The sequence below is a fragment of the Anolis carolinensis genome, chromosome 3, assembly GCF_035594765.1.
Source record: "Anolis carolinensis isolate JA03-04 chromosome 3, rAnoCar3.1.pri, whole genome shotgun sequence".
Classification (NCBI taxonomy): domain Eukaryota; kingdom Metazoa; phylum Chordata; class Lepidosauria; order Squamata; family Dactyloidae; genus Anolis; species Anolis carolinensis.
In genome coordinates this window covers 287,123,772-287,139,242 of record NC_085843.1, presented here as the reverse complement: position 1 = coordinate 287,139,242, position 15,471 = coordinate 287,123,772, and the positions used below count along the sequence as shown (strand labels likewise).

Sequence of the window (15,471 nt, the reverse complement as noted above, 5' to 3'; positions counted from 1 at the left end):
TACAGAACACCCATGTCCCACTCTACACCCTGGTGCGGTTTGGAGAAGGATGAACCATGGACGATGGGACTTGCAGTACCTTCACTCACTTCCTCAGGCCACTGAGACTCCCACCAATGACAAATCAGTACCAAACTTGCCATACAGAACACCCATGTCCCACTCTACACCCTGGTGCGGTTTGGAGAAGGATGAACCATGGACGATGGGACTTGCAGTACCTTCACTCACTTCCTCAGGCCACTGCGACTCCCACCAATGACAAATCAGTACCAAACTTGCCATACAGAACACCCATGTCCCACTCTACACCCTGGTGTGGTTTGGAGAAGGATGAAACATGGACGATGGGACTTGCAGTACCTTCACTCACTTCCTCAGGCCACCGAGACTCCCACCAATGACAAATCAGTACCAAACTTGCCATACAGAACACCCATGACACACTCTACATCCTGGTGCGGTTTGGGACAGGACAGACCAAGGATGATGGGACTTGTAGTACCTTCACTCACTTCCTCAGAGCACTGCGACTCCCACCAATGACAAATCAGTACCAAACTTGCCACACAGAACACCCATGTCCCACTCTACATCCTGGTGCGGTTTGGGACAGGACAGACCATGGACGATGGGACTTGCAGTACCTTCACTCACTTTCTCAGAGCACTGCGATTCCCACCAATGACAAATCAGTACCAAACTTGCCACACAGAACACCCATGTCCCACTCTACATCCTGGTGCGGTTTGGAGAAGGATGAACCATGGACGATGGGACTTGCAGTACCTTCACTCACTTCCTTAGAGCACTGCGACTCCCACAATGACAAATCAGTACCAAACCTGCCATACAGAACACCCATGTCCCACTCTACATCCTGGTGCAGTTTGGGACAGGGCAGACCATGGACGATGGGACTTGCAGTACCTTCACTCACTTCCTCAGAGCACTGCGACTCCCACCAATGACAAATCAGTACCAAACTTGCCATACAGAGCACCCATGACCCACTCTACATCCTGGTGCGGTTTGGAACAGGACAGACCAAGGATGATGGGACTTGTAGTACCTTCACTCACTTCCTCAGAGCACTGCGACTCCCACCAATGACAAATCAGTACCAAACTTGCCATACAGAACATCCATGACCCACTCTACATCCTGGTGCAGTTTGGGACAGGACAGACCAAGGATGATGGGACTTGTAGTACCTTCACTCACGTCCTCAGAGCACTGCGACTCCCACCAATGACAAATCAGTACCAAACTTGCCATACAGAACACCCATGACCCACTCTACACCCTGGTGCGGTTTGGAGAAGGATGAACCATGGACGATGGGACTTGCAGTACCTTCACTCACTTCCTCAGGCCACTGAGACTCCCACCAATGACAAATCAGTACCAAACTTGCCATACAGAACACCCATGTCCCACTCTACACCCTGGTGCGGTTTGGAGAAGGATGAACCATGGACGATGGGACTTGCAGTACCTTCACTCACTTCCTCAGGCCACCGAGACTCCCACCAATGACAAATCAGTACCAAACTTGCCATACAGAACACCCATGTCCCACTCTACACCCTGGTGTGGTTTGGAGAAGGATGAACCATGGACGATGGGACTTGCAGTACCTTCACTCACTTCCTCAGGCCACCGAGACTCCCACCAATGACAAATCAGTACCAAACTTGCCATACAAAACACCCATGACCCACTCTATATCCTGGTGCGGTTTGGAGAAGGATGAACCATGGACGATGGGACTTGCAGTACCTTCACTCACTTCCTCAGGCCACTGAGACTCCCACCAATGACAAATCAGTACCAAACTTGCCATACAGAACACCCATGTCCCACTCTACACCCTGGTGTGGTTTGGAGAAGGATGAACCATGGACGATGGGACTTGCAGTACCTTCACTCACTTCCTCAGGCCACCGAGACTCCCACCAATGACAAATCAGTACCAAACTTGCCATACAAAACACCCATGACCCACTCTATATCCTGGTGCGGTTTGGAGAAGGATGAACCATGGACGATGGGACTTGCAGTACCTTCACTCACTTCCTCAGGCCACTGCGACTCCCACCAATGACAAATCAGTACCAAACTTGCCATACAGAACACCCATGTCCCACTCTACACCCTGGTGTGGTTTGGAGAAGGATGAACCATGGACGATGGGACTTGCAGTACCTTCACTCACTTCCTCAGGCCACCGAGACTCCCACCAATGACAAATCAGTACCAAACTTGCCATACAAAACACCCATGACCCACTCTATATCCTGGTGCGGTTTGGAGAAGGATGAACCATGGACGATGGGACTTGCAGTACCTTCACTCACTTCCTCAGGCCACTGAGACTCCCACCAATGACAAATCAGTACCAAACTTGCCATACAGAACACCCATGTCCCACTCTACACCCTGGTGCGGTTTGGAGAAGGATGAACCATGAACGATGGGACTTGCAGTACCTTCACTCACTTCCTCAGAGCACTGTGACTCCCACCAATGACAAATCAGTACCAAACTTGCCATACAAAACACCCATGACCCACTCTACACCCTGGTGTGGTTTGGAGAAGGATGAACCATGAACGATGGGACTTGCAGTACCTTCACTCACTTCCTCAGAGCACTGCGACTCCCACCAATGACAAATCAGTACCAAATCTGCCATACAGAACACCCATGTCCCACTCTACATCCTGGTGCTGTTTGGGACAGGACAGACCAAGGATGATGGGACTTGCAGTACCTTCACTCACTTTCTCAGAGCACTGCGACTCCCACCAATGACAAATCAGTACCAAACTTGCCACACAGAACACGCATGTCCCACTCTACATCCTGGTGCTGTTTGGGACAGGACAGACCAAGGATGATGGGACTTGCAGTACCTTCACTCACTTCCTCAGGCCACTGAGACTCCCACCAATGACAAATCAGTACCAAACTTGCCATACAGAATACCCATGTCCCACTCTACATCCTGGTGCGGTTTGGGACAGGACAGACCAAGGATGATGGGACTTGCAGTACCTTCACTCACTTCCTCAGGCCACTGAGACTCCCACCAATGACAAATCAGTACCAAACTTGCCATAAAGAACACCCATGACCCACTCTACATCCTGATGCGGTTTGGGACAGGACAGACCAAGGATGATGGGACTTGCAGTACCTTCACTCATTTCCTGAGACCAGTGCAAATGACACAAATGACAAACTGGACCAAACTTGGCACATAGAGCCTGTATGACCCACTCTACACCCTGTTGTCTATAACTGCGAGTACTGCAAAATGCACACTCTGCATCTCATGTGCAAGAGCTATGGTGACGCAATGGGTTAAACCCTTCTGTCGGCTGGACTGCTGACCTGAAAGTTGGGTTGCTGATCTGAAAGTTGCCGGTTCGAATCCATGAGATGGGGTGAGCTCCCGTCTGTCAGCTCTAGCTTGAGTGGACATGAGAGAAGCTTCCCAGCAGGATGTTAACACATCCAGGCATCCTGTGGGCAACGTCTCTGTAGACGGCCAATTCTTTCACACCAGAAGTGACTTGCAGTATGTTCTCAAGTCACTTCTGACACAATAAAAAAAATCCCTTGTGCAGAAACGATGCCAATCCAGAACGCAGAATTGTGGGCCTGCTTCTAACCAACAACCTTGAATCTGCAGAGATGAAAGGGTCTCCGTTTCGCTGTGGAAACAAAAGCGCTGAAGCAGAACCCGGAGAGAGAGGGAAGCCTTCTGCTAAGACAGGCCCATTGGGGATGGCTTAATTCCAATGCAAAGTGATGGAACAGAAGGAAGGTGGGATGGAAACAATCCTAAGGGGACACGGGCCGATTTTGTACATGCTGAATAGACACACCCAGCTTTCATCTTTGCATAATAAGCCTTCCCTGCCTCCATTGTCCGTAATGGTTAAAATACGGCAAAACGGAGAACTAATGTATGCGTTGTGAGCCACGAGCTGCACATTGTGAAGATGTTTCTCCCTCTGTCACAGACACTTTCCTTTCTTGGAAGAAAGACGGGATTTTTTTAATATTGCAGATGGCACTCCCTTTGCTTCCCCGTCTACTTCCACTAAATAATTTAATTACACTTTGCCTACTCAAACGGAGAGCAGCAACAAAGGGATGCAACATCGGTGGAAAAGGGAGCAACCAGATGGGCTTTTAGCGAGAAGAAGGGCAAGATCAGAGGCCTGCCATTCGTGCTTCCAGCTTATTTTCATTTGGAAAGGCAGCAGAGGGACTGGCTGCCTCTTCAACCTGAGCAGCCCATGTTGGTGTATTTTGGGTGTAAGGGTGAAATGATGAATCAAGTGTGTTTACTGTTGAAGGTTTGCAACTGTGTGTACCGGACATGTTTTCCAACAACTTAAGTGTTAACAGCAGGCAAGTTTTGACTGATAGCCTGCAAGAGCCAATAGGTTGTGACTTCCGATCTGAGAGGGTGTTTGTCTTTCTGCTGTGGAATGTGCTGTTATCAGCCGTGTGTGAGCACTGATTGACAAGGAGAGAGCATGTCCCTATGAGTGATGGACTTTGCAACTTGTAAATAACTTTTGTATATATAGAATAAAGTCTAAGAACCGCTGTGTTCAGCTGATTAACAACTGTGGTGTCATTTGTCGGTGCTGCTTATCCAGACGGGCAAGCAGTCTGACTGAGGATGTATTGGTGAGAGGCCTGGATCATCAATAAATCAGGGTGGTGTGGAGCTGATGATTTTTTAACCACACCCTGACAGCCCATTTGTAAGGGCAGCGGAGGAAAGGCAAGATCCTCCATGGCCAAACCATGTCTGCACATGTGCCTATTGACTCATGGCAGCCCCATTGATGTCATAGAGTTCACTTAGAGGAGGAATATTCAGATCTGTTTCTAGAGAATCACCACCTAGTTCTCTTTGTCTCAAGATAGTTGTCAAAACTATGCTCTCAATTCAAATTACAATTCCCAAAAATATGTCCACTCTCCTTTTTCCAACCTCCAAATGGCACCCCCCCCCCCAGAACTCTAACTCTCCAACTGTCACTTTGGCTCCAAGATGTAACTGTCACTTTGGCTCCGCCCACATTCTGTTACTGGGTAAACACATCATTTACATCCACCAATCAGACTACCCTCCCTGAATTGGCTGCCGGATTGCCCCTCCGCTCTGGCTTCAGCCATGCCTTTGGAACCAAGACTTATAGGGCTGCCCTTATACACCAGCCCTACAAGGTAGGCTAATACATTACAGTTGCCATCACCTGGAAGATGGCTGTGCCATAAAATTTGGCCTGGGCCAGAAATTGCAAAGGAGGAGATTCCAATTAAACGTTAGGAATAACTTCTTCCTTTTGTCGGTGACCCAAATGCGAAGAGGTCCGGAAGCCAAGCCTTAGGGAGCTGAGTATATTTAGCTCGGAGCAGAGAAGATGGAGAGGCGACATGACACACAGCTTTTGCTGAAGATGGAGCAGGCTTTGCTTCTCCAAAGCCCAGCTTGCAGAATTTAGCAAGACTACAACTCCCAAAAGGCCAAAGTCAGCACAGCCATCAGCAATATCATCAGCTCCATCAGTCAGTCGCTGTCCAAACAAATAGTATATGAAATGTCCAAGTGCTGGACTTGTCAGGGGGGCTTTGAATCGCCCTCTTTTAAATATTCTGCTTCTTTTATTATGTACTAGCTTGGAGACCCGGCGGTGCCCGGGTCATTTGAAATAGGCATTATTTGTATTTGAATGTTTAGAGTGGGTGAACTACAATTCCCAGAATCGTGGGTCAATGCTCCCCAAAGCCTGACAGTATTCAGAGTTGGCCATTTTGGGTCTGTGTCCCAAGTGTGGTCCAGATCTGTTGTTGGCTGGTCATCGCCCGGCTGCAGCGCTCTCTGGATGGGGGTGAACTACTACAACTCCCAGATTCCCAGGGCAATTGTCCCGAAATATCTGTCAGTATCCACAGCAGGCAATGTTCAGTCTGTGTGCCTAGTTTGGTCCAGATCTGTCATTGGCTGGGTTCAGTGGTCTTTGGATGCAGGTGAACTGCAACTCCCAAAAGCAAGGCCCATTCCCACAAACCCCTGCAGTATGTTCAGTTGGTCATGAGGCTTCTCTGTGCAAATGTTGGTCCCGGTCCATTGTCAGTGGGGGTCAGTGTTTCTCTGGATGCAGGTGAACTAGAACTCCCTTTTCCCCAAACTTGTCCAATATGTTGTATTGGTTATGGGGCTCATCATCACCACCATCATTGGTGGGGTTCGATTGCAGGTGAACTATAAATCCCAGTACCTACTACTCCCAAATGTCCAGTCCAATTCCCCTCCAAACCCACCAGTATTCAAATCTGGGCATATCGGGGTTGCATGGGAAGTTTGGCCCAGAGCCATCATTGTTTGGGTTCATAGTGTTCTAGGTGTAGGTGAACTACAGCTCCTATAAATTCCCCAGTAGGAGTCACAGTGCTCTGACTTGATGCAGGTGAACTACAACTTCAAGCCCCCAAACTCTTCCAGTAAGTTAAGTTGCTGCTCAGTTCTGCTCTGTTTGTTCTGCAGACAGATTTGAAAGGCAAGGGCAGTAGGCGGAGTCATGCAAATTTCCCAGCAATGGAGAACCCTGGGGTGCCTGCCTGTGGTGGAAAAAGCAAAATCTAGGATGAAATGGTCCCCAAATGAAAGCATTCCTTGGGAGGTGGGCCGTAGTGTTTGGGAAGGACATTGGCAGGGGTTGGGCTGCATGTTCATGGTGCTCGCTGTAACTGAAATGTCAGTGGAAAAGAGTGACTTGTTGGCTCCTCAGCACTGGGAACTGTAGCCTGTTTGTGGAGGCTGGAGGCCGTCTGTGTGAGCGGACACCCGTGCCACATACACACATATGGGTTTTCAATTTTATTATGGACTAGCTTGAGGTCCTGGTGGTGCCCGGGTGTTTTGAGAAACCTGTGTGCCAAGTTTGGTCCAGATCCGAAGTCGGCTGGGTTCAGTGCTATCTGTATAATGGTGAACTACAACTCCCAGAGCCAAAGGACAATCACCCTGAAACCCTGCCTGTATGCACAGTTGTGCATGATGAGGTAGTGTTCCAAGTTTGGTCCAGATCCGAAGTCGGCTGAGTTCAGTGCTGTCTGCATAAGGGTGAACTACAACTCCCAGAGTAAGAAGTGAGTGAAGCTACTTGGTTCATTCTCCCCCAATCTGCCCCAGGACAGGAAGGAGTTCATGATGGTTCTGTGTACCAAGTTTGGTCAAGTTCCATCACTGGCGGGCTTTGGAGTGGCTTGTGGGAATTGTAGTGATTGAAAGTATTACAAATCCCATCACCCATGGTCCATCGTCCCGCAAATGGCACCGGGATGTAAAGTGCATCATGGGGGTTAAGCGTGTCAAGTTTGGGCCAGGTCCGTCATTCCTGGTGGACACAGTGGCCTGTGATAGTGTTGGCCAATCAGAAAGCTGGCACATATTCCGCCGCATACATACATACATACACTGCCGCATACAAACACTGACTTTTATTATAAATATATATAGATATAGATATATGTGAGGACTCATGGGCCTTGTAGTCCTGTTCCTAGTACTATTGTGGCAGACGAAGAGGAAAACATGGGGTTTTCGCCGGTTCAGCAAGAGCCGGAGTCCCTTAACCTGCAGGATGTTGATGTTTGCCCTCAAGAATTCAGCCAAACAGGCCTTGGGCAGAACTCCCCTCCGTTTCCCAGGAAGGAATCTTATTCTAGAGAAAGGGGAGTCAGAGAAGCCCAACGGAGGAGTTTACGGATCGCTGCCGAACATCAAGCTGATTAGGTCTGCTTCCCTTGGGAAATTCTAAGGAGTCACACATCTGGACAGAGTTGGGTTTCGCTTCTCGTTCTCTAGGGAAAGAGTTCTGTTGGCGGGAAAACGAGACCCAATATAGGTGTTTGGCGCGAGGGATTCTTTGCGGAGTCAATTGATCAGCTTGAGGAGAGAGATCGTGTGTGGACTTCGTAATCCCAGTTCCTTGCTTCCCGGATCAAGCTTCAAGCCTTGCCCTGTCTCACGGTTTTACCACGGACTCTATTCATGCTTCATGTTCGTCTTGTCTCCAGTCACGAATCTAGCCAAGAATCAAGTCTATTTCCAGCCTTGTTGTCAAGCTTCATTGGACTCTAAGACTCTGTTATTTCCCCACACTATTGCTTGGCAAAGTGTGTGTTTCGGTCAAGTGGATTAAAACTTTGAACTCTAATATCTTATATTGGACAATACATTTCTGGACTATATTTGACCTCATCTGAAAGGTCTGCTTCTGAACTATATTCTTCACTTGTTTTTATTGATTTTATATATTTCTTTAATAAAGATATTAGATAGAGACTGGCCTCTGTGTAAGGTTATTGGTGCTCTGCAGCCAGGGTCCTGACAATATAGATATAGATTTCATTCACAGGCCACTTTGTTCCCTGCCTTAAAACCTGAATATGCAGCTCTAATACCTCACAACCTCTGAGAATGCCTGCCATAGATGTGGGTGAAACATCAGGAGAGAATACTTCTGGAACATGGCCATACTGCCTGGAAAACACACAACCCTGCAATCCTGGCCATGAAAGCCTTCAACAGCATATCATTCTAGGATTCCTGCCTTCCAGGTGAGGCTGTGGACTTGGCAATGCGCAGAAGTGGGTCAGGCTCCGTCCCCGCCACAATCCGAACGCGGGCCAGTCCGTGCTCGCCTGCGTGCCTGCGCCTTCACGGCAGCCCTAATCAGCAATCACGGGGAGCCCAGTGAAGCATGGAGGCATTACTAGCAAAGCAATTGCCCTCCTTAATAAATCAGCCAGAATCAATTATTTATCTTAAATGAGTCCCCAATGAACAACCTCCCCCTGACCTTCTGGGCCACGGCTCCGAAGCAGGAATTAGTCAAATAGGCGCCTTTGGGGACACGTTTTGGTCCGGTGAAATCCCACCTTGAGCTTCGCCACTCCATTAACGAAGGTTCGTTCCGACTCGTGGCAAAACCCTCCATCCTTCCCAACACAAGGCACCCCCATAACTCAGGTAGAAAGTATTGCAAATTAGGACTGGCACGATGTAGTCTTGCAAGGCATTTGGCACGCCTCAGTGAGGAGGGTGCTGTTTATGGGGCCACAATCCCCCGTAACGCCATCAGACCCTCTCTGTCTCCCTTCCCCCCCCCCCATGGCACCCACCTTCTGCTTTGACCCATCCATTTCACTTTGTCGTTCCATACAGATTTGTTCTAGATTATCATCAATTTATATGCTAATTCAAAGTGGCGCCACTGAATACAAAAACGCGACCATGGCCCTTCTAATGCGTCCATTTATCTGTCATTGAAACCTCATCTCCAGTCACTAGGAGATGAAAGCTAATACGATAGACTCTCAGTTAACCAGCACCCAGCGGTTTTTGGCTGATTCCGAATCAACATCATTTCTGGTTGCTTGAGAGTTACCATTCATATAGGCCTAACTAGTAGTATACCCCATGCTGCACCATTCCATGATATTACCCTATTCTATACCACACCACGATCACTGTATTGATGATATTAATCTCGAAATACAGCCATTAAAAGCAAATTAAGACAAGCTTAATGCAACACAGTTTCACTGCATTATAAAAAAACCGATTTGCTGTATTATAAAAATTGATTTTATTTTAATAATCGAAGCCATGCATAAATGCCAAAATAGATATGGTCCTACTTTAATAGGCACCCGCTCGAAGCACGAGAGGAGAAGCAGCCAGTTTGTGAAATCGTATTTCCCTTATTAAGGTAAGCAATTAAACCAAGACCACACACACCACAGCACAATGTAAGCCACGTCCCCGGACTTTGCAAGGATATGTGAAACCAGAAAATAGTGAATTCTATTGGAAGAAGGACCTCTGATCCAAGAACAACACAGAGTCATATTTTGTCAGATGTGAGCCCTGCATTAGACTGATTCCCTCTGTAACAATGTTCGCCTCAAATTTGGGACTTCAACACCCAGAATCCTCACCATTGGCCATACTAGTACATTAATACTCTGGAACTTGATCTCTAAAACAATCTGGAAGGCCCAAAGTGGCCACCCAACTTCCACTTTACTATGAACCTAACTGAAAAGCCATTTGTTTTAATGTGCAATTTCAAATAAAGGACTTCCAGCCCAAGAATACCACCACATTGCCTTGGCATGCTAAGAAGGAACACATCAATGATAAACGAAGCTATGGATAGTGATCCCACAGAGGAAAAGAATTCCCTCTGTAACAATGGTTCCCCGATGTTTTGGACTCAGAAACCCTCGGCGCTAGCCGTACTATATGGGGCCTCTATGTCTGGAGAACCAAAAGCAGACTGCCATCTCCTAGGTTGCTGTGAGTTTTCAGGCTGTATGTTCTGTTTTGTCTTTCAAGAACAGCCTTAAAACACTGTGGTAAGTTAATAAAAACTGATTTACTTCAGAAAAACAAAGTACAGCACACTCAGTGGAATAATGCAAAAGAAAGCAAGGAAGTCTTAGGCAAACACAGTTCTTAGTCTCGGATAAATTCCCAAATCAAATAGCAGTCTTACTTCAGACAAAGAAATAGCAATAAATCCTTAGGAGCAGTTTCCCAGATGCAGACTTGAAGCAGGCACAAGGGGAGCAAAGAGTCAGTTTGTTACCAGCAAGAGCTGGCTGCACCTGCTTCTGCTTTATAGCCCTGAGTCCCCTCACAGCTGCTAGGGCAGTTCCCAATTACTCCGTTGCATTTCTGGCAGATATTCTAGGTGAACGACATCTCTGCTCTGTTTCCTTTCGCCTCTCCTGAAATGTGGGTACTTGCAAAATCTCCTCCTCAGATTCCAACTGCCCCTCAGATTCATGAATACGTTCCTGCTCCCCTTCCTCTTCGGAAGAAGAGGAATCCCTAACACTGTATGGCCATTTCACAGCAGCAGTCTGTCCTGACATTTCGACTGCATCTGTGGCTAATGGCATCCTCTGAGGTTCTGTTGGCAGTGAGACAAGTGCCTAGTTAAAACAAGTGTGAATGTTGCAATTAACAAGCTTGAATACCATTGAGTAGTCATGAAGCTGCAAAGTCAATCAATGACGATATTTTCATAGAGGTAGCCTGGCCTCTGTTGCCTGGAGGCATCCTCTGTTTGGGAGGTGTTAACGAGCCCTTGATTGCTTATTGTCTGGACTTCTCCTGTCTCAGAGTGGTGTTCATTATTTAATGTCTAACTATCTGATTGGTAAATAAAGACCACCAATCAGAAACAGGAGAACTCCAGACAGCTAACAATCAAGAGTCACTGAACACCTCCAGCAACTTTGAATCCATTCTGGTTAGCCCACCAACCTTGACCTGATATATAGTGCACAGTCTCATCTTTCCTGATTATGGACCATGTTTAACCTATGGGATTATGGACCCTCGCCCCCGATTGGAACCTGTTGTGATTATCATTGGTTGCTATTATTAGTGTAACATTTTATTTTGTGTAATAATCTGTTTTTATATTGTTATATATTGTATGTATTATGCATTGTATGCTGTGTATTACTGTTGTAAACCGCCCTGAGTCCCTTCTGGGAGATAGGGCAGTATATAAATAAAGTTTTATTATTATATTATATTATATTATATTATATTATATTATATTATATTATAATAACACCTTCCAAACAGAAGATGCCTCCAGGCAACAGAGGACAGGCTACCTCTATGCAGATATTCTCACTGATTGACTTTTCAAACTTCATGACCACTCAAATTCGAATTCAAGCTTGCCAATTACATCATTTACACTTGCTTTAAACAGACAAGTGTTCTTTCTCCCAACCTAGACCTTCTGCAGATATATCTACACTCCACTTGCCTTGCTGTCAACAGAACCTCTGAAGATGCCATTAGCCACAGATGCAAGTGAAACGTTAGAGGAGAGAATGCTGCTGAACATGGCCATACAGCCTGAAAAACTCACAGCAACTCAGGGATTTCGGCCATGAAAATCTTCGGCAAAAATCTCCTATTTTACAGATCCAAGTGAGAAGTAATTTGTCTGACTCTGTCCGAGTCAAGAACATATTATGAGTGGCTATCTTTCCAGCAATTTCCAACCATTTGGCTACTAAATATTCCAGAGTATGGCACCCTCCAAGGCTGAGCCTTCTAGGTTTTCATGTCCAGAACATCTGGAGGATCTATGGTTGAGAACCGACTCCTCAGCTGTGGACCGGAGAGGTGCTTCCGCCTTATCCAGAGACTCTTGGCCACCCATTTCATCTCAAAGATGCCACAAAACCAGGGAACTTACTGAGCTGTAGAGATAGCCCTCGGCATTCATGGCCACATAGAGGCCGGCCTTCACGCCTTGGATGGCCACCACGCGGAGCCCCACCGGGATCAGATTGAAGAGGGCTGCGGGAGAGGAAAGAAAAGGGGACAACCGTGAATCAACAACACAGAAGCGAAGCACCAAGTCAAGGCACACGGCACCCCTTTTGCAAACTGGAGCTGAATAATAGGGATGAAGCATCCCGGAGAACACACAACAACCCTGTGATTCCACCCATGAAAGCCTTCGACAACACTTTAAAAGAATGTAGGCAATGAATCCACTACAGATCTTGGGGTCTGCGTAGACAACAAGGTAAACATGAGCCAACAATGTCACGCGGCAGCTAAAAAAGCCAATGGGATTTTGGCCTGGATCAAGAGGAGTCTAGTGCCTACATCCAGGGATGGAAGCCATGCTCCTCATCTATTCTATTCTGCCTTGGGCAGACCACGTTACCTGGAATCACACTGCGTCCAATTCTGGGCACCACAGTTGAAGGGAGATGTTGACAAGCTGGAAAGCGTCCAGAGGAGGGTGACTAAAATGATCAAGGGTCTGGAGAACAAGCCCTATGAGGAGCGGCTTAAAGAGCTGGGCATGTTTAGCCTGCAGAAGAGAAGGCTGAGAGGAGACATGAGAGCCATGGACAAATATGTGAGGGGAAGTCCTAGGGAGGAGGGAGGGAGCTTGTTTTCTGCTGCCCTGCAGACTAGGACGCAAGGGAACAATGGCTTCAAACTTCCACCTGAACATTAGGAAGAACTTCCTGTGAGAAGGGCTGTTCGGCAGTGGAACTCTCTCCCCCGGACTGTGGTGGAGGCTCCTTCTTTGGAGGCTTTTAAGCAGAGGCTGGATGGCCATCTCTCGGGGGTGCTTTGAATGCGATTTCCTGCTTCTTGGCAGGGGGTTGGACTGGATGGCCCATGAGGTCTCTTCCAACTCTACTATTCTATGATTCTATGATTCTATGAGGAGCGGCTGAAAGAGCTGGGCATGTTTAGTCTGTAGAAGGGAAGGCGGAGAGAGGAGAGACAGGATGAGGGCCATGGATCAAGATGTGAGGGGAACTTTAATAAGAAATATATCCCGTATAGTGAATTAATTTAAGATGTTTGTGAGTAAAAAAGATATGGTGACTTTCAAAGAAGACTTTGCTTTGTTTTGTTTTTTAATCTCTGAGTGGATGTTTTAAACTAAAAAGTTTCAAGGGAGTATATATCTTTTGGGCCATTACAACTGGAATTTCAACTTCAAAGAAACAACCGTCCTCCGCTAACCAAATATATATATATATATATATTTGTAGTGGCGTGTGTGTCTTTGCCCTTGGCACTTCAAAGACATGGTTCTTGGGTTTAACAACCGAGTTACCTGTGTGCCATGACATGAACGCTTGTGAATATCACTTGTTCAAAGGGCTGACTTCTAACAAGGTCATGCTTTTCTTGGCTAGTGGTTTTCAAAAGGGGGTCTCCACATGCTCATGCCTTGCCAATGCTGCCCTCCAGGTGTTTTGGACTGCAACTCCCAGCATTCCTCACAGCCTCAGGCCCTTTCCTTGCCCCCCTCAGCCGCTTAAGGGGCCTGAGGCTGTGAGGAATGTTGGGAGTTGCAGTCCAAAACACCTAGAGAGAGGGCTAAAGTTTGCCCATGCTTGAACCTCTTTAGTGTGACAGGAGTTGTAGGCATGTGATTGTACTGAGCATGTTCAGGCGCAGGACTCCATTTTGTTAGCAGTTTGCATCAGACCTCAGTGGAGCAGCTGAGGAGGGAAAGGAAGGGGCCTGAGGTTGTGAGGAATTGTGGGAGTTGCAGTCGAAAACATCTGGAGGGGGGTCCAAAGTTTGCCCATGCCTTAGTAGATTAAGCACACTAAAGATGGAAATATTTGTAAAAGTCGATGAGGAATGCTTTCGTTTGCAAAACTAAAAAAGAGGGTGTCTCTTCTTCCATCCCGAACTGTGTTTTCTTCATGCAAATGAATGCTCTGCAGCAAAAAGTCCCACAACGCAACAACCCAAATCTTAAAAGCCAGGAAGTTCTCGTGATTTCTCCCGGGGAAATCACCTGGGGTCCTGGGGTGGTGGGTGCGCAATGCATGGCAGGGTGGGAGAAGAGGAAGCCTCGCCGTCGCAGCATCTCCGGCTTCGGCACATCGACTATTTCTAAACCTCGGCGGCGCTACAGCATCCTGCCCAAACCTTGCAATTAACAGGTCTATTTATAAGCACTTCTGGTGGAGGGAGAGGAAGGGGAAAATGGAGCACATCACCACCGATAATGAAGGCAAATGGCTCCCATCACTCATCCGCTGCCAGCCATTTGTCTTGTGATGAAGGGCTGTCTCCCAGGCCGCCGAGGACGGGAAGGAGAAGAGGCTTCACCAAAATGTGGATCCGATCCGTGTTCCTCTTGGAATCACAGAATCCTAAAGTTGGAAGACCCCCAAAAGGCCATCCAGTCCAGCCCCCGTCTGCCAGGCAGGAAGACACAATCAAAGTCCTCCTGACAGATGGCCATCCAACACTAATGGAGCAGGTCTTGAATATTTTATTTACTTAGATGACCCTTACTCAAAAACCTTGTTTTTCCATGGAAGTGTTGACAGGACATGTTCTGCCTGACATTTGCTCTTTGCTCACCATATAAGGTCATGCAAATGGCAGTAATGATTTGGCTGCTGGATGATGCATACGTGGGATGGACTATGAACATGTTACCTGAGGATAGTGCATACGTGGAGTAAACTATGGACACTTCACCTGATGTGATGAGTAATGAGTTATATAAGTTACAAGGCAACTACGCATGTCCAAAAGGATTATAATAGTTAGCAAATTCCATTGTCAGTTAGCTTTCTGCGCATGCTTCTGTAAAATTGTATAAATTGGAAAGCCACTACAGGCAAGGGGTGGCATTGCGTTTTCTGGGCATTAGCTAACATTGTCACCTGCTCTTGACCAAAAGTAAACTATCTTGAAGAAAACTTTTGCTGTCAGTCTGCTTTCTTCACCCACGTCCAAACGAAATTCCGCAACAACTCCAGTTGAAAAACCGCCAAAGGAGGAGATTCCACCAGACTCCGAAAAGGAAGTTTTTAAGAACAAGCCAG

The 15,471-nt window shown here is 47.1% G+C and overlaps 1 protein-coding gene across 2 annotated transcripts in view; it reads right to left on the bottom strand.

Moving 5' to 3' along the window:
• fgf12 (fibroblast growth factor 12) overlaps window positions 1-15,471 on the bottom strand; it is a 410,001-nt gene that overhangs the window by 107,004 nt on the left and 287,526 nt on the right. For both annotated transcript variants that reach the window (XM_062976944.1, XM_062976943.1), the window contains one exon: window positions 12,336-12,439. In XM_062976944.1, coding sequence (XP_062833014.1) covers window positions 12,336-12,439 — 104 coding nt within the window. The remainder of the gene's footprint in view (window positions 1-12,335; window positions 12,440-15,471) is intronic.